The sequence below is a fragment of the Labrus mixtus genome, chromosome 18 (assembly GCF_963584025.1).
Source record: "Labrus mixtus chromosome 18, fLabMix1.1, whole genome shotgun sequence".
Lineage (NCBI taxonomy): Eukaryota > Metazoa > Chordata > Actinopteri > Labriformes > Labridae > Labrus > Labrus mixtus.
Genome location: NC_083629.1, coordinates 11,000,263 through 11,027,777, shown reverse-complemented (window position 1 = coordinate 11,027,777; position 27,515 = coordinate 11,000,263). Strand labels below are relative to the sequence as shown.

The 27,515-nt window shown below is 41.6% G+C and overlaps 1 protein-coding gene across 1 annotated transcript; it reads left to right on the top strand.

Moving 5' to 3' along the window:
• On the top strand, positions 1 to 27,515 carry si:dkey-157l19.2 (uncharacterized protein KIAA1522 homolog). Its single transcript, XM_061063479.1, has 8 exons — positions 1 to 299; positions 10,165 to 10,471; positions 20,911 to 21,054; positions 21,241 to 21,284; positions 21,401 to 21,527; positions 21,737 to 21,838; positions 21,976 to 25,836; positions 26,544 to 27,515. The coding sequence occupies exons 2-8, from the start codon at positions 10,189 to 10,191 to the stop codon at positions 26,597 to 26,599; spliced, it is 4,617 nt and encodes a 1,538-aa protein (XP_060919462.1). The 5' UTR covers positions 1 to 299; positions 10,165 to 10,188; the 3' UTR covers positions 26,600 to 27,515.

The following is a 27,515-nucleotide window of genomic DNA, read 5'->3' as shown; positions in this document are numbered from 1 at the left end:
GCTGCGGGTCTACGGCTACGAAACTTCTCTTAAGTTCCCCCTCTGTGGTCACTAGAGCGTCTTCAGTCACAACGGGAAGGTCAGCTCAGCTGGCATCCGAGAAAACGGATCTGCAACCGCGGGTACAAACAAACCCTGACTCACGCAGCTTCCTCGATTACTTTTTCGCGGAAATGCTTCACCTGAAGTTTTCCTTCGGACGGTGAAAGTTTGGAGTTGGAGCAGGAAGGAAACAACGAGGAAACACTTCAAATGGAGAGAGGCTGAACATACCCATCCGGATCAGAAATTTGTACAAGGTAGGCTATTCACTTTTCTGCGCTGTTGTAAAAGTTTTAACAGAAAAGGTTTTAGCACTCATTAACTTTTTTATGTCAATTCCCCTCTCATAAAGCCCTTTATCCTTTGGATTGTTATGTAGAAAGTTAAAATTTAGTTTAGTATTATTTAAATAAAGTGGAAAATACATTAAAAGAATTCAACTGAGTCAACTTTTGAGATATAGGACAAAGAGTTCAAGGTAAAGATGTGCCATCATGTTGTTTGATTATTGAACTTAAGTTATGGTTTTATGAAACAAATAATATAAGATCATGCTTCAAATGAAAGAAAACAGCATTGTAAGGTGTGATCAGATAGAGTGAGGTGTTATTGGATGGTATCAGAACCCGGCTGAGTACAGACATGCATGAAAAACTAGGTGTGGGAGATTTGCTTAGGTTGGCCTTGAGGGATCCTCAGCACAGGTAATTTAAGACGTGTAGAGCTCCACTCAGCTATGGAGCTGATCACAATGAAGTCTTTTGTGTTGTCACTGTCCCAGCAGCAAGTGACTGCTTGACAGCATTGAACATTTAGTCATTTAGTCACATTTAGTCCATAATGCTTTTCTATAGATCTTCTGCTTGCTGATTAACCGGGCACAGATAACAGGACCCCTCTGGACCCTCTGGGGGAGGAGGGGATTCTCCTTCCCTCCATCCCTGTCTGTGTTTGTCTGCCTGCCTCTATACTGGACTTTGAACTGGAAGCCAGTTCCAAATCCAAACTTTTTCAGGGTCGACCTCTGCCGTGTTTTTCAGCTCCACGGCTTCAGGTTTTTGCCTCTAGTACACTCTGCTAGGTGAGGCCTAGACTGAGCCATTAGTTTAGAAAGGGTGTGTCCCATACTGGGGCTCCTTCTTCGCCAGCGTGCCAGGGCTTGTACCCATGGAGATTACAGGTGTGTTATGTAAGCATGAGAGGTACAGCAGAGCCCGATGGATTCCTGAGATCCAGATGAAGATCGAGGAGGTGGAGAAGGGAGGCAAGAGAGACGAGAAAGAGGGCAGTGCAAGAAAGTGAAAAAAGATGCAGCTCAGTTGAGGAGAGGGGGAAAGGAGAAACAAGTAAACTGATAAAGACATGTGACTATTGTGTAAGGGGAAAGTTCCTGAGCTTCCTGATGAGTGTGCCGTTAATCAGAAGGATTGAGTAACTCATCATTGAGTCCTCATCAATACCTCTCGAAGAGCTGCCTGTTCTGCCTGTTAGGGTTCTGATGGAGTTTGATTATAAAAACTTGCCCGGCAGGTTTTCTGCTGACTCTCTGAAAGTTCACATGGTTTAAATTGAGGCCTTTTTTTTAAAAAAATTCCCTTTCTGCTGTCCTCTGTTTTGACTGACACAGAACAGACACACTGAAATGCCAGGATGTATTTCTAAAACCCCTCGAGTGTCCAGCTGTGTTTGCCTTCGCTAAGAGTTGGTCCGTGCATGCTGCTGCACAAGCACAACTCTTTCTTCTTTTTTTTTTTATTCTCCTGACTGACCTGTCAGTTTAGAGGTCTTAAGAGCTCCTCCACAGAGGCTGCAGTCCACACTGAGACCCCCTTGTAACCCCTGGGAGCAGAACAAACAACACTGATTTTACAGAGCTCTGTGACTGTCTCTGCTGGCCCAAATATCTAACGTGCTGTGAGAGAAAAGACAGAGTCTTAAGGGAATCAGCAGTTTACTTTGTAGGAACTGATGTCTTACGTAGTAAGCCAATTATGTCAAAAGGTGATGTTGACAAATACTTCAGCACCTCAAAATACTACAGCTGAGTCAATCAGTCATTTAACTGAACAAAAACAAATGAGCTCAGAAATACATTTATAATATATAAAATTAAAAACACATTTATAAAATGACCTCCCACACACAAACATATACTTAAATTTTTCTAATTTTTTTATGGTCACTGATCTATTCCTATAAGACACATGCACACACACACACACAAAATACCAGATGCATTAGACTTTAATATTTGTTTATTTTTGTTCTTCTTTACTTTAAAAATTCTGAAATGTTGCCTTTTTATTCTTAAAGCCCTGCCTTTGTTTACAGTGTGTGTCCTAAACATAGAAACACCCCAAACATTTTGAACAGTGAATTTTAAGAAACACCCCTTGAACTATGAACTGGTATCATGTGGATTCTTCACTTTTTAAAATTCTATTGTGAAGGAAACTTTCAGGGAGAGAATATGTGGATTTAATTGTCATTGAAAATTATCTTTAGATGTTGTGTTAAGTCAAAACATTTTAGGGTCTCAGGCTTGTATTACACACACTATTCTACATGTTCAAACTAAGATTTATACACTCAACAATTAAAAAAATGTGTATCTGTTCCAAATATAGAACAAAATGTTTCACTCATGTAAAATATTTGTGCCTACCCTATAAATAGAACACACAGTAAACAAACATCTTCACATCACATTTTTTAATGTTATCTCAAAATGACTCTCATGCGTCAGTCATTATACTTTTTTTTTTATAGCTCTGTCTCATAGGTCACTGTACAGTTCGGGGTCGGGGGGGCTGAATGGGAGAACAAGAGCAGGGGACGAGAGGCGGGGGAGGAGGAGGTGGCGATGTGGGGTGAAAGCAGATTTGGAGTGAAGAGTTCCTCAGTTAGTAATTATGAATCTCCCAGGAATGCAGCCGCTGCTCTTACCAGGCAAGCTGCTGCATGGCTACAGCGGCCTTGCAGCACGCCAACTTGAATTACCGTGTCCACAGATCTGTGCACCCTACAACCCCCCCTACACACACACACACACACACACACACACACACTGACACAATAACCTTGGCGAGTTGTGTTTCTTAGCATTTTGGTTTATTTGTGTCATTATTGTCTTACAGTGTTATTTTTGTTTATTTTTATCACTGTCTTTATCTACATGGTTGTTTTCTGAAACTCAATCCTTCTTGCAGCAAAAGTAGGGACCACAGAATGTCAGTAAGGGATTGTTTTCAGCCCAAGCCTTGTGCCACTGTATATTTATCCTGACATTCAGCTATAGAATCAAATTGTAGGAGATCTTGTGGCTACAATGGAACCCCCATCTCTTGAAATCTTATTGTCATTGTCTGCTGTAAAAGTGGAAAAATCTTCCTTCCTTATGATGGGAAATCTTTGACTGACATTCATGTCATTTCATTGACACTGTCCCAGGTGTCAAACTCCCTCAAGACTTTCCGGTTTGTCTCTTGGAGGCTTCATCATCCATCACAAATGTAGTCTTGTATATTAAGTGTTCGCACATGAATGTGCACAGTTGTAGCCCAGACATGGTTACTTAAGTCTTGAGTAGCAATGCTGTCTTTGTTTGATAAAGCCCTAAGAAGACAGCCAACGCCCTGATTGATGCCTTCAGGTGCAGCACAGTAACACCAGTTTCACACTGCTAACACTTACAATGTAGTTACATTGTGTCCTTTAAGTTTTGTTCTGGAGATCTCTTCAGAAAGACTGAAACTGATGCATTACATCCTTAAAAAGAAACAGAATATTGACCTTGTTAATCAATAATTTCCGTCTAGACGACTAACCACACATAGCATGTCTTCACCCTTGTTCACTGACTGATAGGACCCGCCATGTGAAACCAAGCAGCTGAACGGCCTCCTGGTTAGACAGATCCAGTCCTAATTCAAACAAAGGTGGCGGCCTGTATCTCTGCCACTCCCTTTTTATCCCCATGATACATCAGAGTCTGCTCCGTCAGCTTCCCTGTGTGACTCAACAAAGTCAAGTTAGAGTTCCTGGAGACCCCTCCCCCTCCTCCTCCTCCTCCTGTGTCCCACCACTGCCTGTGAAATCAACATTGTCCATTTTCGTCAGAGTTGATAAGGAAGTGATTACAGTGCAGCATTTTAACTAGTATTGTAAGTTTCGTAACTCCAGGAGGCCTCATGTCTCACTCTGAATTTGAATAAAATGGTATGTAGCGTTACCAACTATTTTGTTAAATGTTTGAACTACTATCCAGGTGCAGTTTGTCAACTAAAAGAGTGACGTACCTTAACTCTCCCATATACTGCCCAATGTAAGGTATTGGTCACCAAGTTGGACAATGCACTGATCTGATAGCCCACAAAATTATCAACTTATTTCTTTCTCTCAATAACCATGGTACACACAGCCATAAAATACAACATGGCCGTCTGCACCCACCTGTTTTAAAGTGAAAGGAAGGTCTGATTTCAGGTATTCAGGGAGGCTAACAGAGTTTTATGTTGGGCAAAGCTAGTAAAATATTATCAAGACTGTTTTCCTATCGCATATTTTAAAGTATAATTTTAAAGTGTAAAAACACAAAATACAGACGTTTCAAGTTAAAAATCCAGGTTTCTCCAACACTTTGTTGCTCCAACAGTTACTGCTTGTTAGCCTAGCTTATTTCAAAGTTATGCTTACTTATACTGAGCTAGCCCAGACAATGATAGCTATCACCTACACACGATACATATTAAACTGATGTTAAAGACTAAATTGTAAATATTTTTTAATCACACTGCATATACAAGTATTAGGTTCCCCATCAATACAATGAGCCAAGCTGTGATAAGTTAGCAAGGTTGACTCTGAATGAGGAAAGATAAATTGTATCAGAACATTTCCGTAAGTGTCAGAGTGTTCACAATCAAAAGGAGTTATTTCAAAGTCAGTGATTGGTCTTGTTGAGTATATCTCATGTTAAAGGCATTCTGAAAAAGACAAATAGGAATCATTAGCTTAATTCCTCCTTGGCAAAGATCTGTTAAGGGTGTGCAGGCCTCTTGGCTAAATCACTTGTACATACAGTAGTTTTCACTTAGAACAAGAACTGGCTTGACCTCTTTCTTTTGCACAGCTGGTTCAAAGAAAGGTACAGTAGAGCCCAGTTAAGATGGATTTCTTTGTTATATTCATAGTTTTTGGATGGATTTGTGACAGTAATCTCTGCTACTGTGTCTTGCTGTGTGCAAGGCAGGTGTCAGTGGCTAACTGTGCTTCCACTGTGTTGACCCGCCAGCATGAAAGTAAAGAGGAGACCCACGTTTGCTCTGGAATTTATGTACTCAAGCCCCAGGTCGAGGAGCTGTCAAATGTCACTTCCACATTTTCTGATTTCACGATCTGTTCCATGACAGTGTGTAAACTACGATCAGACGCACTTTACTTCATGTGCACACCGCTGTCAGGGTCAGACAACCAGTCAGCAGTGCAGATATTGACACACTGCGTTGAGGTTTGCTGTGTTTGAGCGGTGCCTGCTTCTCTCCAGTGTGAGTCTTTTCTAAAGGATAAGTAAACAGCATGTTGGAACACATGCCCGCTCCAAAAGGACTGGGGCTGGGCTGAAATAAACACAGCCAGTTCAGTGTGAGTATAAGAGAGATGGAGAGAGAACATGTCCCTTTATTGTTTGTATATCAGCTTAGGGCACATGACTTGTTCATGGTCTTTATGAAAATATGATACACACGGATGCAGTGCTGTGTAGAAAATGCTGGCAAGGTTTTCCCTACAGATTCAAAACAAATCTGATTTTAAATACTATTTTGGCTGTAGTTTGTGTATTTGTTTTATTAGGGGAGAGTTTTAGTGATCAATAAAGCAACTCTGTCATTAAGATGTCTGCAATGAGGCTTTTACTTTGAAGGGAAATTGAGAGTCTGAAACTAATTTGCTTGAGAAAGGTTTTTGATGAGGCATTTTTAAGTGAATCTGAAGCCATATTGTATTAAACTGAACATCAAGAAACGTTTTTGAGAGTGTTCATGCTTTTAAGGACACTTCACTTTTATGCGTCAACCTATTACATTTGTTTGCAAAACTGAAAATTGCATGTTGTTATGTGTTACCACAGCAATGGAGGCATGAGTCAACTGCTTGTGACCGGGCTGCACAGACAACCGTCTGCTGGGTGGTCCTGTGCAATGTCCCAGAGTTCTTAGTGTAATTTCAGTCTCTTTTGGAGGAAGTAATGCAAGGACTTTATGAACTACCAGCAGCACGTGAACTATAAAGGAATGAACCAGCCCCCCTCTTACTGACTGACGCCCCTGGTTATTGGCGACTGTAGTCAGTACACATGCACTGATCTTAGTCATGACCAAATGACTGTAATTGAGAGCCACAGGGCTGAGTGCAGGGAGGGGACTGGTACTTCTTTCCTTAGAAGATGGATGCTCATTTTTGTTATTGGCCTTTCACTACAACTCACTCCTCACGTCTACTCCATACACACAGTGACAATATAAATGTGCTACAGTGAATACAGAGTTTAGCTAGGCTACACAAAGACAATATACTACCTTAATAACGCTCACATTTGTATAAAGATAGGAAAAACATTCAAGTGATTTAAGTATTCATCCTCAGCTTTTCCTAAGGCACTGCAAACCCCCGTCGTGAGATTTAACTCTTTATTTAACTTTTTAGCTACACAAGCTGCATTGTTCACTGAAAAATCTCCAAACAATTGGATGGATAACCATGCAACTTTTTATTGACATGTGTAGTTTGTAGAGACCAGTGTATCCACAAACTCCTCAAAGATCAACATTTTGTTTATCTAGTACTTTTAACAGAATAACTTTGAAGCGATCCACATTTCAAGGAGCCACAGCTTAACCCTTTGTGCAAATTAGCAAATATTAGCATCCTTACATATTCAATTAATTCAACATATTTACCGTAACTCAAATGAAGTGTTTTACCCACTGAACATCAGCATGTAAGTGTTTTTATTGTCTGCATGTTAGCAAGCTGACATTAGCATTTAGCACTGCTTTGCCATAATATGGCATTACAGAGCAGCTAGCATGGCTGTAGACTTGTTATGTTTACTAGTAGGGGCCATGTAGAACACAGTGCAGTACAGAGTTGGCTATAAAGCTAATTTACAGCTGTGGTCTTAGTTCTTCTTCACCATTTAGCACCACTGACTGCTTTGGACACTACTCTCATTTGCCAGTTTATTTGGTACAAATATGAAAGCTAATTCATAATAATACAACAAGATTGTAATAAATTCTATCCTAATGACGGTTATTATGTTCAGTATTTTGAAACTTGTGCAGAGAGCTGTTTATTCAACCTTACTGTAATTTATGATTTTTCTGTTGTGTATCCTATCTCTATTGGTAAAAGGGGGTGGTTACATAATTTAGGCACCTGTCGGTAAACAAAGAGTCAAAATGATCTTGAAGGTAGGGTCATGAACTGTAGAAGATAAGTAGATGAAGCCACAGTGCCATCAGTAATGTGTTTGCAACCTGCCTGTTTGGCCATTAAAATGGATAATGCGTCACCATCTACCCCCGTTGTACAAAAATAAATCCAAAATATCTCTCCTGATGGGCGCTGACATATTGCGATGGTGATGCCAGAGTTTGTGCAGAGGACTCTGCCCCAGGTATTGATGTCCCGCCCTTTCCGCTAACCAAACCACACATTTAAGTTACCAATAAAACAGCAAAGATCCCTCAGGTCTGTACAGTCTACAGCAGAACAGATTATTGGGCTGGATTGAAGCAGACACTCATGGGTAAGCAAAGTTTAATGACTATTTAGTTCCAGTTTATTAAGTTTCCTCTCCTTGTTTCTTCCTCTACTCTGCTGATTAGGTGCACACAGAGGTGAAGGAGCCATATTTGTCAACTGAGCTGTCAATCATGCCGTTATACCTCTTCTATAGCAACAAATGGAAACTAACAGACAGAAACTATGTTTTAGAAATATGTATCTGGTGGTGTCTATTTTGATTATATATTTATGTCCCGTCTGATAACATGGAGGAGGCGGACTCTATGACCTATACCACAGGCTTCACTTTTGTGGAGCTGTAATGTCGTCATCTGTGCTCAACCTAATAATAACTTATGCTGTGTGACTCAAAACCAGAAAATTCGGTGATAATTGCTTAAATTATAATTGTTTATTGAGGACATAAATAAACCCGACAGTACGTTCATTATCCAATGTGGTTTCATACATTCATTATTTTTGCAACCATGTTATTCCCCCCTGTATTGGCTCTTATAATAATAATTCAACTTTGTGGCCCTGGCATAGCATTTGTGTCACATCTGATATCAAAGACTACATCCACGTGTTGTACAATCTGTAAGTAGCACTAACTGCTAGACTATTGTATTAGAATGAATTAGTTTAACCTAATAAGCTGAATAATATAATCCTCATGTCTCTCTATCTACTGAGAGTTTGACATTGTCCAGACTTGACTGATAAAAGGTTAATTCATGACCAGTGTTCAGTATGTTTAACATCTGACTTTGAAAATTGCACATCTGCTTGAAAATCTTTCCATATGATTCATCCAAACCAGAGTCCCCTATGTTATCATCACAACTCCCCCCTGCATTACACACAACTTTGATGATAAGGCATCTTTTTGTAAAGTCACATTTGCAATCCTCAGAGGACATGAATTAGGTTCCTGTGCTACAGTCACATGCTTCTTAGTAAGTATTGCTACTTCATTGCTCATAACTTTTGCTGAAATCCGTCTGCAGTGATTTCCATGTATGCTTGTGGTGTAATGCAGGAGCCAAACACTTTTCATGAACTTTCTCGGCAACAAATCCTCCAGGGATTGACATTTCCCTCGTTTTGACTCCATTCTTTGTGCGCTTATTTACAAGCTCTGATGCCCATCAACTTAAGAGGCTGCTCCTACTTTTAGCCTGTGATTTGGAGATAAGTATCTAATAAAGTACACAGCTGGAATAAATCCAGTATCAACTACAAATCCCTAGGAGCAAGGCTGGGAAATTTGCCGCAAAGTAGGAGAGTATAGGAAGGTGAGGGGGAGGAGGAAGGAGGCCTGGTGAAGACGATGAGCTAATTCAGTTTAGAATGAAAGAAAACAATGAAGGCAGACAATTAAACATTACGAGGAAGCGAAAACATACATTTCACTGATGGGCTATACTTAATAAAAATGCCTCAATGCACATTAGCAACAGTTTATTTTTTTCATTATTTGCCTCTTCCCAGTGTGCTGTTGTTCCTCTGTGTAAAAGTGTGTGAGCCTTTGGGTGCGGCTTTGTGATTTATGACTCCATGTTAAGGAATGAAGGGAGCGGTGCCAGTTCTTTCTGTGCAGCACAGTGAAGTTTGGAGGCAGGGGGGGGGGCTGTGTAGGCTGAGCGTATGGGTTGAATGAGCATTGCCCACGGTGACAAACACAAACAGATTGATACACACAAATTAAGTTATGAATGAGACTATGGGCCATGTGTCTGATGCTGTTTATATTTGCAGTACCGGTACTTTTTTTCCGCTCATTACTAGAATGACTGTTTGGCAAAGTTAGTCCATCATCTTGGTCCTTGGTGCTTTTGTGGTGCTTTCAAGGAACCATGGATATTCACTACATAAATAGCGGAAGAGCTTGACAATAATGAGCTGTGATTATAGAAAATCAGATCTGTAATCAGATACAGTAATTATTGTAAGAAGACTGAATTTGGCAGCTTTTTGAGTTCAGGTGTCTTGGCAGCGATGAATCATCAAATATCCGATGTTGGGATTTTCTTGAACAGAACAGCAAGCTTGGTTTTTCATTACAGCCCCCCTTGCAAAATCCATGCAATGACAAGGTAACTTTAACAACTTATTGAAATAAAGAAAACTTCTGCACCACAAATAAATCAAACTACACTGTAATGCTTCCCTGAAGCAAATTTGAAGGGTTTGTAAATTATATTTTTGCTAGCAGGGTTAGAAATCCATAAAAATAATTCTGGTATGGTACCCTGGAATATTATCTCCTTCTGTAGAGCTTCAATGCTGACTCAAATTTAATTTATTCCTCTCTTCTTCTGTTTTCAGCCTGTAGCTCCAGCGTGAGTTGCTATGTCAAACCGTGACTCCATGGGGATTGGGGAGCTGATACCCCAGGATGTGGTGGATATCTTTGCGCATAAAAAACACACCAACAGGAGCCGGAAGAAGCGCAGTCACTCACTCGGCCGAGCTCTGGGCTGGCTGAAGGGAAAGAAGAAACAGGATCTTGGCCTTAAGGGGCAGAGTCTGGGTCTGGGTCCTGCGCTTGATCTGGCCTTGGATGGACGCCCTGCTGGACATCAGGGCGGACACAAGGGAGGACAGAAGTCAGGGAAGCATGTTCATCCACAAGGTAAATGTTATTTCAAGAGCCAACAGAATTCTAAAATGACGTTTTAATCTTTTTAAGTTAGAACTTTATAAGTACCGTATGTGTGAATCTTAGCAATGCTCTGGTCAATCTTTATCAATCAATCAATCTTAAATGTATGGCGCGAATTCATAACAAATGTTATCTCAAGACACTTTACAAAAGAGCAAGTAAAATACCTTACACATTATTATATTATCTACAAAGACCCAACATTAGTCCATCATGAGCACAGCACTCAGCAACATTTAGCAAAATTACAGTGGAAAGATAAAACTTCCTTTAACAGGCAGAAACGTTGAACAGAACCAGACTCATGCTGAACGGCCATCTGTTGAAACTGTGTTGGGCTTGGAAAGTGGGATAGAGGGAGATGCAATATCTGGTGGCATTGCATAATATCCAATCTTCCTTGGGGTAAACCCAGAGATTTATTTCCTACCAAGAATGACAACAGGCTTGCAGAGACTTGAAACCTGCTTGAGTTTAATGATTCATCACAGTGAGGTTTGTTTTTGACATCATGGGGATACCGTTTTAAGCAGGGTTTCTTAAAAAGACCACCATTTTAAACTCGGCTGACCAAATTAATAACATTCTCCCCTCGGAGTCTGAATTTGTTCCCATGACGTAACGCACAGCTGACAGAAAATCTTATTGCAAACCATGTTTGGGATAAGTTCCTGGGAATGAGTGGACAGTGCTGCTTCTTAGCTCAAAGTTCTTCATGTTTGCTCACTGGAGGGATGTTTGAACACACTGGCTTCCTGCTCGCCTGCTGACCCTCTGCTGGCTTTGTTTGCTGCTCTTTCTGTCCTGTTCTGTGAAATCCACCACTTAACTTACCTGGTGATCAGGTCACATGGAGGGTGGGTTGCTGCACTGGGGCCGACATCCACATGGATTGTGATTTTTTTGTGCACCTATATTCATTCATTGGCAACAACTTAACTTCACATGTACATGTACATAATGATAAACTATAAGTGCATTGCACAGCTGTTTGTTTGAGTTTGTGAACTTTAAGCACTAACTTCAATTTTACACCACCAGTATTCACACCTCAGTGCACTCAGACATAAACACACAAAAACATCAGATGAAATTCCTTAAACATTTTTATCACTGATTTGGCCTTTACAAAAACTCAAACAGTGTTTGGTTTGTGCTTTTGTCATGGCTAATTTCCTTCCAGACACAGAGCCTGTTGCTCAGCTGTGTCTTCTGTGGGGGGTGGGGAATCTACTTGATTCAAACCAAACCAATTAACTCTCATACAGTCAAACTACAGCAACAACAGTAGATACAAATGCATAAACACATTCTTTTTCAGTCACATCTGCTACTTTGCATAGACAGTATACATGCACAGACAGGCGGGTATGCATTGTTTGAAGACTGCATTACTGAGTCTTTGCACTGTATTGTGCTACTTATGTGAAGTTATAACAGTGGTGTGAAAGGTTTTGTAAGAGAAAGTAAGTAAGAGAAAGTTAACTGAACAGTGAGAAGGTATTTATTTTCTGCAAAGGACACCTTATTGGCTACCTCCTACAGTGAGCAGAGGCTAGAAGTTATTTTCCACACATGGAAATTCTATTTATTTCATTTTGTTGTTGGATGCAAGTTGCGACCTTTAAACATTATTGTGACGGAAGCTCAGTTATTCTAATTATAGTTGTTTCTCTGTTGCCTTAACTTAGAGAAATATATCCCTACAGGGTTCAAAGTGTTGACTGTTCAGTGCGATTTGGGAGCCACATTTGCTGTTGAGTGTGGCATCCAGATTGTTGCACCAGACTCCTCACCAGACACTTTCTCTGATTTTGAAATGAAGCTTAACAATCCCCAAAGTGCATCCAGAGGAGGTTTTATTATGGAGGAAGAACATAGAGTAGAGTTTAACAACACGAGCGAATACCTCCAGCTGAGGCTCTGATGATGATCTGTAATGATGCCAGAGGGGCCTCCTGCCCGCAAAACGCCTGGTATGACAGGCACAGAGCCAGTTCATTAAAAACTATGCCAGGACGGTGAGGAAGGAACAAGGGGTTCTGTTTTTCCTGACCCCTCCAATCACAATGTTCCTTCTCTCATTGAGACACTGAGACCTATCAAACATCACATGGACTCTCTCTGTGTATGTATGAGACAAGTATAAACGACTGGTATCTAACCTCAATGCTTCATGAAGCTTTCAATGACAGCTAAATCTAATTGGTTATTGATTTTTGTTTTAATGAAATGGCTATTGAATTAAAGTTGTAAACAAGATTACCAAAAACTGCTGTTTTTTAACTTCTAGATTGTGAGGACTTCCTGCTTTCTTTGACATAACCAAAACATTCAGTCCCATTTAGGTTAAGAAACACATTTAATTGGGGCAATTTTCAGTTTCAGAACAACATATTTAAAGCTCTCAAAGTTAAAACTGAAGTGTTAGATCCCTAACAAAGAAACCTGCTGTTGACACATAAGACAATATAATCTCCTGACATCTTAGGTTTTGTTTGTTCTGCTTAAGGTTGCCCATGTAGGTTGATGTACATATCCTTTTACTTAAGTAATCCAAAACTTCTACATGGTTATCTAACCCTTCGTCCTGTGGGAATGTATTTTAGTAAACACTGTGTTTGGAGTTTGACCGGTCAGGGAACTGCACAGTAGCAGGTTTGGGAGAGATAAACTCTGGCCTACTTGATCTTTCATCAGGCTAAACCCATTAACCCTTCATTGTCTTCTCTGATTACCTACCTGGACAATGTTTCATCCTTAGCCAAAGGGCCGAGGATATCTGTCGTCACATGTTAACTCACCTCCATTTGTCTAATTCCTTACACGGCTGATGTCCGTCCCTGCGCACCAGTCTGACAGTGATTAATGTCTCATGCAGTGCTGTGAGTTTACTCAAACCTTGCTGCTGGTTTACTCTTATGCAACTCTTGTGTCTCAAAAACTGTCCACGCTTTCTAATACAGTAGGGTTCAAGAGGAATATTTTAGGTTTAATTAAATGGAAATAGGATGAAGGGGAAGAGTGATGAGGTCATACAGTCCGACCAAGGTACGCTCAGAAGGTTACCTGTTTGCTCGAAACTCTTCCCTCAGAGATTCCTCACATTCCTGAGCTTTATAAAGATGTTTGTGTGTGTGTGTGTGTGTGTGTGTGTGTGCGCGCGCGCGCGTGTGTGTGTGTGTGTGTGTGTTTGGCCTAGATGCCAGGTAACAGATATGAGACATTTTATTTTACTTTGTTGAATATTTTCATATAGACACTGCTCATTTTAAGACAGATTGGGAAACTATGCTATCTAGACAAGGGGGCACAAGTTACAGCATCATCGTTAATATTATTTACAGATTAATCTGTTGCATGAACATAATACATACAGGAGCATTGTAGGAAATGGAGTTCTTTTATATGAACAACCATCCAGTTAACAAAAACAGTAAGACAGAGACTAGAGTCAACATCATCCGTTATCCAATGAATTAAAAACTGTAACAAGTGAAACGTTTAATAATGTTTACAGCCCTGTAGTTCTATATGATTCTGTTTTTGTGACACAGCATTATTGTCTGTAGTGTTGTTGTGACAATGACACAATGCAGTGAAAGGCAGGAGAACAGGTTTATGATAACTGACATCGGATATAGTTTCGCTTTTTTCCTCCCATGGTGGGAAATAATCAACTATCCGCTTTTTCACACGATGTCACCTCAGGGGTACTTGGGGTATTTTTTGAATTTCTTTGAAAATCAAAGTTAGCCTACAAAGCTGACACAACACATCAAACACTCTGCTCATTGGTTTGGAGAGATTGAAGTTGATGCAGACGTGGGAATATCTGTAGCTGAGGATGTGACAATCTGTATATAGGCTCTGTGGGCATTTATCAACAACCTTTTGTGCAGCACATTTAGATTTCTAACAGCATCACTACTGGCTAAGCAATGTCTCTAAAATAAGCAAGCAAGACTTAAACAGAGACAAAAAAGTCTGCACACTAAATGTCCTTCAAGTAACTTTTTATCTGGGCAAGAGCAGCGTACAAAACAACAGCGGACGTGTTTCAGCACAGGGCCTTCATCAGCGTACTTACAGATTAAACCAGCAGTGACACAGATGATTTTTAATTACAGGGTATTTTAGCTTTTACAAGGATTTCATTTCAGTAGGTGAAGAATCGCCACACCCTAATGATTGAAGAGATCATATTTAGGTCACTTGAATAGTAAGGAAGGTTAACTTTGTGCCAGTTTGCCCTCTAGTCTAAACTGAATGATATGCTTCAGTTTCTTTGAATACATTTCCCTGTATTCTTACCAGCCCCCCCCCCCCCCCCCCCCCCCCCCCCCCCCCACACACACACACACACACACACACACACACAGTAGTTTGGTGTCAGTGTCGCCGAACTTAACATGCTGTCCAAAAGCAGCAGTTATGAAAGTTTGAAATCACACATTGTTTCATTGTTTCATTGTAAAGCTATGCAGACATGTTACTGTGGCCCTGCAACAACTGCAGAAGCTTTTGTCACGATAGGAAAATGTTTGCCAACACACTGTGGCATGTCTACAGCCTGACTGATAAATATGTGGACGGAAACTTTTGTGAGTCACCAGCCTTGGCTTTTTTTTTTTTGTCTGAGGCAGATTTCAGGCAGTGGGGGCTCACTGTTAAGATTAGAAATCTTTGTAGAAATATTCTGGTGCAGATAGCTCTGTTGGTTTTACCTCACTAACTTAGCAGAGTTCACTAAAAGTGCAAATAGATGTTATGATTTATGTTGTTTTGTTCTACATTTGTTCTTGCCTTGATTACACCAGAATAAAACAGGGGATTTAATGTCCATGGTTGCAAGGGAGGTTAACTAGTATACTATATATATATATATATATATATATGTGTGTGTGTGTGTGTGTGTGTGTGTGATGATGGTAAACAAGAGCCCAGAGCCATGCTCGCAGTGAGATGCAAGGTGATACTTAAGCAGCAGAGCATTAAGTGTTATGCTAAAGTTAGCATGCAGATGAGCTCAAAGTTACAAGGTTTAGCAGGTTATTTTTCTCATCAGGGTCACTGCTATCTGAATGTCATTGGTTAGTATGTTAACATTTGCTAACCAACATGTAAAAGTTGTATCATTTATGAAAGTAGCGTTGTGGAAAACATTGTCCTTCACTACAGCTTGCTTCTTGTTTCATGGTGGAAAAACGTGTTTTCTCTTTAATTTGATTTAAGTGACTCATGCTACTTAGCCAAGAAAGGTACATGATGTACACCCAATCCTTTACTTATGTCTTAATACTTAGTGAAGCCTGAATATTTAACATTCTCCTACTTATTTATGACGGCATTTTATAGGGTTTAGAGATTTTCTGTAACCGTGTTGTCTTTATTATACCAGTAGATACAAGCGCTAGTGTGATTCAAAAGCATCTATATTATATGATGTAGGCCTGTAACCTTGTAGGCTACACCAATACTGATGCTTTCAATCAAAACTGAACCCTTTCCGAATAGCCTACTGTTTTCTTTCTTGGATTTTTTTAGTGTAAAACTATTGTCACATTGCACACATTTAGCTTACTCTGGCTAACTTCACATTGCCTGCCAGCACAACACTGTTGCTGGAGTATTTCAAGGCTAAAACGTCATGGTATTGGATTGGCCCTATAGACTCACATACCGGCAAATGCATTTGAATGCATTTCCCTCACTTGTATTAACATTGGAGCAACTTCAGTGAGTTTTAGGAGTGTCCTCACTGCTGCGCTTTGAACTACAATATGACCTAATCCCCAGTGCATTATTTTATTGAGAGCAGAATGCTAAGTTTGCAGTGTTTAGCATCTTGATTATATTTTTGGAGCTATCCGCTACATGCTGGTTTGCTGGCATGTGTTGTCTGACGGTGCATTAGAGTGTAACCCTGCATGTCAGGTGTTGCAGGTCTATCTGATACCTGGATTGTTGTTCCCGTACCTCCCACACTTCTTCCTTCCTTTCTGTCAGCTGTAATGATGAGATGTTTATATTTAATTCATTGAAAACCAAGAGCGTGAAAAACAGTTCATGCAGCTTGCAAGATTAGACCAGGACGCATAAGAAACTGGTGTCCAGTGCATCAAGAGTCTGCACTCACTAGCTTTTAGAGAATCATAGTGAGCCTCCAGCATTTTTCCCACTGTCATCAGTGTGTTTGGTTGGGTTTGGGCTGATTAGAGAGGCTTAGGCACCTGGCAGACAGCCCCCTCAGAGCCAGGGAAAATGTCTCTGCACAGCTATCTGCCTGCTGGTGCAAAACAAGAGAGAAAGGCAAGTTAGGGCAGGGACATAAGGTGTGTGTGTGGTATTTACCTCTGTTTGATTCCCATGAGACAGTTAAAAGAAGAGTCACATCAGGTAGACTGCTTTCTCAAGCAGGGGACTCAAACGATGGCTCTTTACAATCCATGTTTACACTTTAAAGGTGAGCAACTTGTCTATCCTAGTACGTGCCCTCTGCATTTCAGAGATATTAACTATCACTTCACACATTTTGCGTTAATCACTATTAATGTTATCTGTCCTCAGTCTTTCATAGAGTTTTGAAACAGGGAACTTGGCATCAGACAGTTGTAGTTACCTACAATATTTTCTTTTCAGACAGTTGGAGATTTAGCAACCAGGAAGAAAGTTTTCCTTCATTCTTACTCCTGGCTGTGGGTCAATATCAGGTGTGAAGATAAATCAGACAGCTGCTGTTTATGTTGACAAGTTATTGAGTGTATTTATTGATTTTAAACCACAGTTTACTTAAGGTTGAATGTGAGATGAAAGCCATATTCTGTGCTCTTATTTTTAAGATCGTGAATGAAACTGGAATTCTAAAATAAAATCAAAAATTTGGAAGAAATTAGTGATGAAAGAGAAATGCTAAATCAGTTCACCCATTAGTGCTCCTAAAACAAAATATTCTTGAATAAGAAGTATTTCCATGGTTGCATTTGATAAACACTCTTCATTGCCGTCTGTGTCACTTGTTTACTCCAGCACACGATTACGTAACATGTCTCTAAAATCTTAAATCAGTCAGAAAATCCATATTTTACTGAGCAGTGTTGTCAACAGATGTTTGCTTATTTAATATGTTCTTACTTTTAATCTGCCATTATTTACATGTCATAAACTGTAATCATGAAACCTCTTGAGCTGATTTATTTAACACTTTGTTTTTCGTCACGCGAGGCTCAGTAACTTGTATTAACTGGTGACGCAGTATCACAGATTTAGTTTGTTTATCCCCATCCACGATGTAAACAACAGGTCTGACTTCATGCATAATCACTAGAAGGCCCAATAAATACCAGCAGCTTCCCCACAATCCAGCAGTGACAGATGGTGTCTTTTAATATGTCAGTGATTAATATGGACACAATTACAATGTGATCACAGGAGCAGTGCTAATATGAGCCCCTGATTAACGTGCCGACATGCCCCACCCATCACTCCAACTACAGGCCGCTCCAGTTGAGTGTGTGCTGTCATGGTAACAAGATATGTGTTGTCCTAGACTGACTCTGCCCTACACTCGCACAGCAACTTTGTGTTTACATCTACCCCTGGAGGCTTCTGCTAAAGCAGGTTCAAAAACTTATAATAATCATGTTCAAAGTATTATAATATCTATATATAAGATATATATAATATCTTTTTCCACTTTTCAACGCATTTAATTTATTTTCTTTCTGTCTGAACTTCTTTTGCTCCACTCGGTAGGATCACGACCATGGGAATGTTTTCCATTTGTTCAGATGGCATACCATGTCATGTCAGCTTAGCACACCAGGAAGTGAACAAACCCATTACTGGCAGATTAGTTTGAGGAGGCCCAAATAGAAAAATAGATCAAGAAATAGTCTGTTGTGAAGCTCTATGACAAAACTTATCCTAAGAAAACGCAGCTCTAGATTAAAAGAAAAAGGTTAAAAGATCTCTCATCATCGTCTTAATTCTTATTTAATCTAATTTAGGTCTTTTGGAAACAACAGGGAACATTTTTCACATGTGTGACCATGTGCTGTGGATCTGCAGGCCTACTTTGAAACATGTTTTTAATCTTGTTTTTGAGGAGTAGATTCACTCACTCCCCCTTGTGGCAAAACAATTAAATTATATTCTTAATAATTTAGCCTGCAGAGGTACCTAAATGTGGCCTCTTACTAGAGTCCTTTAGTGAAAATTCTGTGAAATCCCAAAAAAGCAGTGGTATTTATTAAGAGCCAAAATAAGTGACACAAACGCACCTCAAATTCCCTAACAACAGCTTTCCCTTCCCTTTAATGTTTACAGATGATCTCAGTTTGATCTGTGCCCGCACTGACCAATCAGGGGCAAGCTTCCCTGCAAATGGGGAGCAACAGTGAGATGCTGGGTATCCATAAGAGTGGGGGGATATATACAGTAGAGAGGGATGTCAGGAATTAGGCTGCTGTGGATTAGTGTGTGAGCTCTGATCGTCTATTGGCTGCAGAGACCCTCGCTGCTCCGCATGGACCTCAACTGGCAACAACAACTTCAGCAAAAACAAGCAAGATTACCATTCTGACATGATCCGTCCAGGATGTTTTTTGAAATGACAGAAAGTGGACTGCTACTTTAGATCTTTTTCTCATTTATTTACCCTTGGGAAGGCATCGTTTTTTGGATTAAATTCAAAGTTTTACCAGAGACCATGGTTTTACTTTTAACTAACAACTCCAGTAATAATTTCGACTGCTTTCCGAGAGTCTTCAAGAGGAAAGGTGAGTGAAAGCAGCACCAGCCGATTGTTTGAAGTTATGAGACTACAGACTTTATTGGTTTATGACTGGAACAGAGATTGATTGAATTGCTACTCAAGTATGACCAGTAAAAGCGAGATCAGCTGGCTCGCTTCAGACATGCAATAAAGTAGTAAAGATATGGTTTTGACTGTAGACCATATCAAACAAGTTTGTATTGTTTACATTCCTACCATGTAACATGCTGGAATTTACAGTCTGGCCTAATCGACTCTGTTTGCTTTAAATTTCAGGCAAAAGAAAATAATGATTTTTCATATTATGCATCCTTTTTTTTTTCTCCCTCCAGTACATCCTCCTGTAATGCTGTTACAAAAGAGACAGTAGTAACAATTAGCAGTGATCACTGAGCACATAACTGTCCAGGCTAATTCCAGCATGGTCTTATAGTGACAGTACAGACAGTGGGGTATAGAAGGAGGCTAAATGTGGAGCAGCTGTCACCATTACATAAACGTGTCTTAGCAGGTTGTTAGACATGAGATCCCCCAGACTATGGCCTCAAAGTGTGAGGACAACAATGGAGCACAGAACTGAATCACACGCCAGCAAATGCAAAACTTCTTCAACGCTATTGAAAGACTTTCGTCTTATCAAGTGTCATACCCATAAAGAGCTTATTCAAATTGTTGGAGTTTTTATATGACATCATGCTGTTTGTATCTCAAATAAACTTGTCACTTTTTGTATATGGCCCATGATCCATATGTACGGTCTTTGATTAGTTAATGTGGTAGTTAATTATAGATTAAAAAAACAGCAAAACAGGAGCACACTCGACAATGAATAAAGTTCCAGGTGCACGACCGCAGCAAGACTTAAACAGAGACAAAAAAAGTCTGCACACTAAATGTCCTTCAAGTAACTTTTTATCTGGGCAAGAGCAGCGTACAAAACAGCGGCGGACGCGTTTCAGCACAGGCCCTTCATCAGCGTACTTACAGATTAAACCAGCAGCACTTGAATGAGTGTCCCTCTCACTGTCAAATGTCATTATAATTAGGCTTTAAGACTAACACTGGTAGGCACGCAGCAGAGCAGATTACTTAACAGCAATCACTTATTACATCCAAGAAAAAAACTAAAAGAGGATATTTTTAACATATTTTGTAATTATAGTCTTATTTTGTTATTTTCTTTTTCACTTTGGATTTTAAAGTCTTGTTCATTCTTAATATCTTGTTTTTTAATGCTCTCTGCTCTAAATGTTCATAATGTTCTGTGTTTAACTGTTAAGCACTTTGAATGGCTCTATGTATAAATAGTGCTTTATAAATTAACTTGCCTTGCCGTGGCTGGAAGAAAAGGCATTAATACTAAGCATATGTTGCCAACAGTAGACTTTTGGCACGATAATCCCGTCTTAAAAGTCATTGTCACAGTCACTGGAGTTTAATCCTACATGAGTTGAACTCTTCACCTGTTTAATTCACACTCTGCTGTCTTAACCCTCAAACATATTTACTACTGTGTGCTTAAAGGTCTGTAACAGACACCTCCGCTCCATATGGACCCCTTATCTACTGTTACACTAACACAGAGCTTTGACTTGATCCAGACTGATCCCCTCTTCCCTCTCTCTACCTCCAGCTGTCCAGAAGCGAGACCATGACGGCAGGACCTCTTCCGCCCCGCTGTTCCAGGAGAACGTGTTTATCGAGGCTAGCAGGCCCGAGTACCTGGAGAACCTCCACAGTGAGGCCCTGGAGGGGTTAAAAATGATGCAGGAGGAAGGTACTAAACACTGTAGAGATGCAGGGTTACATCTGTGTGTTAAATTAGAGGTGTCACATGCCAGCATGTTGATAAATGTCTGCATGTTACTCAGGAGGGTGTGCACTAGATTATATACACACCACAACTACGTTTAATTGCAATGATAACTCATAACTGCAGAGTTAAACGTTACTCTCCTTGCAGAAACCAATAACGGAGTGGAGTATCGGGACAATGAAAGCACTATTGTAAGTTACACATCACACCCAGAGGGGCTGTTTTTGTCTTACACATACTGCAAATGCACGTGTCCCATATAAGCGAATTGTTTCCCCCAAAATAATCATGTGTTTCCTTCTTCCAGTCGACGCACACAGATGGGGAAGGTGGAGGGTTTATGACTGACAGCACCATCGGTGACACAACTTCTGTCGTCTCTGTAAAATCATCTGTGTCCACAAGATCTTCCCGCTCTGGACTCACCAGGCAAGGTAACTCGCCTGTTAATCCTATTGTGCTACCATGTCATTTTATAGTAAGATATATTATACAACCAGTGTGCTCTATTGTGAAGCACTTCTTTTAAATGTTTGAATATCATTTTATAGAGTATGAATGTGTATTGTGTAAAGATACTGTTTGTCAGTTTGAACGTCACGTTATAAGTATAAAAGGATGTTTTTTGTGCAAATCTGCTTAGAATCAACATTCAGACCCCTGAACTCCGGAAAAAAGTCCAAGACGAGGAGACGACACAGAAAGACTGTTGCGGGAATCCCCCAGCATGTTCAGAGAGAACTTGGTATGGAGCTCATCATTTCGTTTTATTGCTACAATACAATTAGAAAGATTAAAGTTTAAAATATGATTATTTGTTAAAAACAAAGGATAGTTTTTTTAACATGTCAGTTACTAATGAGTCCTCCTGTGGTTTCTTAGGCCTGGACAGAGTGGGTTGGACCATGACTCAGAAAGTAGATGAGGAAAATCTTTATGACGGTGAAACAGACGAAAGCTCAACCACTGATGGTCTGCAGCAGGCAACACCGTCGCAAACTGGGACCAGTGCTGCCATCCATCCCCTCAACAAAAAACAACTGGAGCAGCTCGCTGCCACCAATGCTGGTCACAGTGACGACCTGGCCCTGCTGAACCGCTTGGACCCCGACCTGTCAGCAGAGCAGAGGCATCACTCCTTGGCCGTCCACTGGATGACCACAGCCAACAACCTCCAGCAGGAGCCGCCCAGCCCCGTCATGTCCATGTCCCCTCAGGCCATGTACATGTCCAAAATCATCCCCAATGCTGTCCTGCCCCCCTCCATTGACGTGGTGGAAATCAGCCGAGGGCGGAGTCGCAACAGCGTCCGCACCGTCAGCAAGAGCAGCCTGGTGCTGTCGAGCCCTGCCCCCTCACGGGCTTCCTCTAGAGCCTCCTCCAAAGCCTCCACCATCACCTCTGCCTCCCGCCAAAACCTTCCGAATATGTCCGACAGCTCTGGTTGGAGCAACTCTGAGTCCTCTGAGACCCTGGTATCTGACTCCTCCACCATCTCGAGCAGCAGCACCCCCCGACAGAACAGGTCTCAGGATGGCAATGTGTCCGCCAAAGAGGACAATATCAGTGTCCACTCATCCATCAGCAAAGCTTCAAAAAGCACCGCCAACGGCAAGCTTGTTAGTAAGCGAGTGGTGGAAAATAAAGAGGGGCCGTTTGTGCGTAGCCTCTCTGTCATGAAGCCAAAGAGGGCACCCCTGCCTCCAAACCGCTCGTATTCCCTCCACAATAAGATGAAGAGACGTTCACGGGATGTGGCAGAGGTGAGGGTCATTCCAGGGGAGGAAAATGAAAAGAACAAATCAGGATCTTCTCCTATACCCTCCAAAATCATAGACAGTCCTGGATACACTGCTGACACCAGTTCTCTGGAGGATTCTACAGGTTCTGTGTCGTTCAGTCCCGTCAGACCCCAGCTGAACATGCTGAAGGCAGGGGAAGCTGCAAAAGTTGGCCAAACCGATTCCAAAGATGCTTCACAAGAAAAGAATAAACAAAGCAAAGTAGTCTCCCCGTCTAGTGGCTACTCCAGCCAAGAGGGCACATCATCAGTGTCTTTAAAACAGTCCCACAGCTCATCTCCGAGGCACAAAAGAGGTCTCTTAGCAAAGCTTCAAAGGTTTTTTCCTGGCCCCACCACTTCCCCTTCAACCCCACCCCCTACTGAAAACATAAAACCAGGAGAAAATCTTAAACCTGACACCTCAGTTGATGCTGCGAGTCCTTCTGTTAGAGCCCTCAGAGAACTCTTCAATATCCCTCCACATCCTAAAGTCCACGCACCCCCGCCCCCGCCTCCAGAGGTGTGGGTTCACAGCAGGCGTTCCATCGAGTTGCTGCTAGGACCCCCGCTGCCTGATAACATTCCCGCCATCATAAAGAAGAATCCAAAGGACAGGAGGCAACACAGGCAGTCTCCTTCTGCGTCCACAGAGAGCTCCGTGAAATTGGAAAGAAAACACAAGACAGCGACAGCGGAGGCCGTTAACGGAGCCACACATGTGACGGAGGCAAAGAAGGTTCAAGAAAGTAGGATTTTGAATGCAGAGGTTCACAAAGAGAACAACGACAGGCTGGTTGAGCAGAACGTAGATTTGAAAGTGACAAAAAGAGATGAGAAAGTAAGCGGAAGTGACATTTTAAGCGGAATGTTAGTGAAAGCGGTAGTGAAACGAGAAGAAAGACTTGCAGCAGCAAGAGAAGAAGCAGCTAAAAAGAGCTGTACCAAAGTGACGTCTCCCGAGTCGTCGTGGCCTCCGCCACCTCCACCAATTGGACAAGTGGTCATTACTGATGAGATGGATTTCTCTCTTCCGCCTCCACCCATGTTTGGTGGGGAGTTAATCTTTCCTGTCCAGGTGCCACCAGAAAGCTCTAATCCTGGTGTGGACTCATGTTCTACCCCTACACCCCTAAATATCCCACCTCCCCCGTCATATACGGCACCCGCTCCACCAGCGGAAGCCGTGACCCCTGCTACGCTGAGGAGGCTCACTCCGCTGCCTCCAATTGAAGAGATTCCTTTTACGCCACCACCTGAAGAGGTTTTTCCGCCTCTACCAACTCCACTTAATGAGGTCCGTCCTCCTCCTGCACTCATCGACGTTTCTCCTCCTCAACCAACTATAGCGTTTTCTCTTCTGCCACCACCAGCTAAAGAAGTTATCCCTTCTCCGCCACCACCTGAAGAAGTTATTCCACCCCCACCCCCTAAAGATGTTTTTCCTCTGCCACCACCTATAGAAGTGATTCAACTTCAACCCCCCAAAGAGACTTCTCCAGTGCCCCCACCTAAAGAGGTTATCCCACCCCCACCACCTATAGAAGTAATTCAAACCCCACCACCTGAAGAGGTTTCTCCTCCACCACCACCTGAAGAGGTTTCTCCTCCACCACCACCTGAAGAGGTTTCTCCTCCGGCCCCTCCTCAACCTCTTAAATACATCTCCACCACACTTGTTACAGTGCTTTCTCCTCCACCAGTGCAAGAGCCCCCACCTCCACCAGTTATCGAGGTTGCCCCTCTTCCTCCTAAAGAGATCTCCACTCTGTCTACTGAAGAGGTTTCTCTTCCATCTTCACAAGAAAAGCCCCCGCATTCTTCAGAAGAAGCTACACCTGTTAGCAGGCTCGCTCCGCCACAGAGTATTCCACCTCCACCTCCCCTCCCGTCACAACCCCAGCAGGAGACTGATCCATCCCGAGAAAACATCCCGTCAGAACCTGACTCTACCACAATAACATCAATCAGTATTCTTGCTCCTCCTCAGAGTATTCCACCTCCACCTCTCATACAGCCTCAACCTGACAAAGTTCACCTGAACACTGATAGCCCAGCACCACAGGAGACCCCCCCTCCACCTACACCTCAAGCCTCACCTCCGGCTCCTGAAAAGGCTCAAGAACCTGCTCTCCCTGCACCTGCAAACATTCCTGTACCTCCACCTTTACCAAGTGCAGAGCCCCAAGTGATTCCTGCTAGAAAAGAGAAGCAAACTCCAGAGCAAACCTCCACCCCTGTCATGCTAGTGGAACCCACACCCATTGTCACCCCCTCCCTCCTGCAGATGGTGAAGCTGCGGTCTGTTAACAGCAGCCCTGAGCCTCCTAAAGCCCCTGAGCAACCGGAGGCCGAGGTCACAATGAGGAATCAGGTCCAAACCTCCTCTTCTAGTGGTGAAGCTCCTCAGAAGCCAATCAGAAGGTCCCTGATCATCCTCTCACCCACATCTCCCACATCCACCTCTCCGCCTGCCGTAGTGACTTCACAACCTGCTGTGCCAATTCCACAGTCTCTGGTGGTTCCACCCACATCTTCATCCACAGTCACGTCCCCTACCAAAAAGTCTCCCCCTGCCATGACTGCATCTCCCTCCATGAACCTGCAGGAGGCCATCCGCCTCAGGACAGCAGCCAGGTCCAAGGAAAACCCCCCCTCTCGCCTCAGCCTGCATTCACCTACATCGCCCAGAGACCTTCTGAAGTCCCCGTCCAGTACGGCCAGCTTTATCTTCTCTAAGAGCAACAAGAGGGTGGTGATTGAGACCAAACCAGTGGTGGAGAAGAAGAGCTTGGATGTTCCCTCTGTAACAAAGGTGGAGACAGATGCAGAGTCAGACAAGAAGGAAGGCAAGGTGCCACCGCCTGTTGCAAAGAAACCCAAAACAAAAGGCAAAGAGACAGAGACATGTGAAGGGGTGGAGCAAACTGCAGGACAGGATGCACATCAAGAGCTTATCAAAGGTAAGACCGGTTTTCTACTTAACTGAAACGCATCATTCTATCAATTTTTAGGTATGGGCATATTGATCGGCTGAGTATCAGTACATATTATTTGCCCTGTTGAGAGATTTTGGCCTATCAGCAAATGATTTGGCCTTCCCTTCTTCATTGCAGTGGCTGATAATATATATATTTTGCCTCGTATCAGTTACAGGATAGCTATAAGTCCCATTCACACATGTAACAAATTTCACGATAGGTTGCATGTATGAACGCGAACAGCCAATTTTTTTCACCCCCACTTTTTGAAAAAAGTTTTACAGCTAATCCCCTAGTCAAATTTCCACAAGAAAGTTGTGTCCGCGAATGTGTGAACAAAGCATGTAATACTTTAGAAAACTCCCCAAAAGGGAGCGAGCAGCGGTGATGACGTTCATATCCTGTGATCACAGTGCAACTGGTTCGATCTTTGTGGGAATAAAAAAAAGCTGTTACATACTCTATTTTACTTGCCAATATGTTTGTTTCCACTCATGTTTTTTTAAAATACTTCTTGATTAAAATTACAATTACATTTAGCCTTGATATAAAGGCAAAAACTGTGATCATAGCATCGGACTCTGTTGCTTCGTCTGCATACTTAGATACACAATCATTTAAGTAAACAAATACTAGATCATCCTAATGTAATTATTGTCGCCTCTATTCTCCATCCTATGGTGCTGCAGATGAAGCCAATGAAACAGCAGGTACTGTTGAAGGAGGAGCGATGACTTCCACATGATTAACAAAACCGAGGGAGGACTTGGAAGGACTCGAGCTTTACACTGAATTTGCCGCAACTTGGTGTGTTTGGGAAAAGAAACCGGATCTGAGTATATGAGACGATTATTTCTGAGATTTGTGTTTGACAAAGTTCTGGATTGAAAAAAAAATCCTTTGATTTTCATGTTAATGGTTTGGGTGATAATTTTCTCATGTTCTCATTCTGTACTTTAAGAGTAAATACAGTCTATTTTCTTTGACCAGAGGGTCTGCAGAGCTTTGGAGTTGCATGAGCTGTGATTATACTGCCCTCTAGTGTCAAACAATGGTTACACTTCTGTCCTGCTGAATCAGCGCTTTTAGTTGGTAATCTAACAATGGGACTTTTGGGTGCTCATTTGTAAATATAGATTTTGTACATTTAACATATTCAGTAATGGTGGATCTCTGCTGCAGAGTCCTTTTCTCTATTTTCCCGAAAAATCTTCCACGCCAATTATGTTTGTTGAAAAATATGAACTATCTTAAGTTATTTCCTCTTTTCATGTTCAGAGGAGAGTCTCCACTGACAGAAAGTCTTATTTACTATGTTGTATTAAACCCTGATATCATTTAAAGAAAATGGATTTGTAAAGCTCTTAATCATATCGATATATATACACATTGTTTTGCTGAAAAAATCCCACTTAATTTGTAATGATTCAAATCAATGTTTATGATTAAAGGTCACAGAAATAATGGAGACATGAAAGTAATCCTAGAATCATATTTTGGTGCACATATTTTTGCTGCTTTTAGTTACTGATAATGGAGGCAATGCCTCCTTTATCATAGTTACAGCTAAAACAGTGGGATATTTCTGTTTTGGACTCTAATATATTTGACACTTGTTTCAGAGAATCATTGAAAGAATAAAAACTTATGAATGGATCAAA

Excerpts from the sequence above, each read along its gene's own strand:
- si:dkey-157l19.2 (XM_061063479.1), top strand. The coding sequence starts at position 10,189 with ATGTCAAACCGTGACTCCATGGGGATTGGGGAGCTGATACCCCAGGAT. Across the intron at positions 21,839-21,975 it reads GCATGTTCAGAGAGAACTTG|GCCTGGACAGAGTGGGTTGG; the intron begins GTATGGAGCTCA and ends GTGGTTTCTTAG. Across the intron at positions 25,837-26,543 it reads ACATCAAGAGCTTATCAAAG|ATGAAGCCAATGAAACAGCA; the intron begins GTAAGACCGGTT and ends ATGGTGCTGCAG.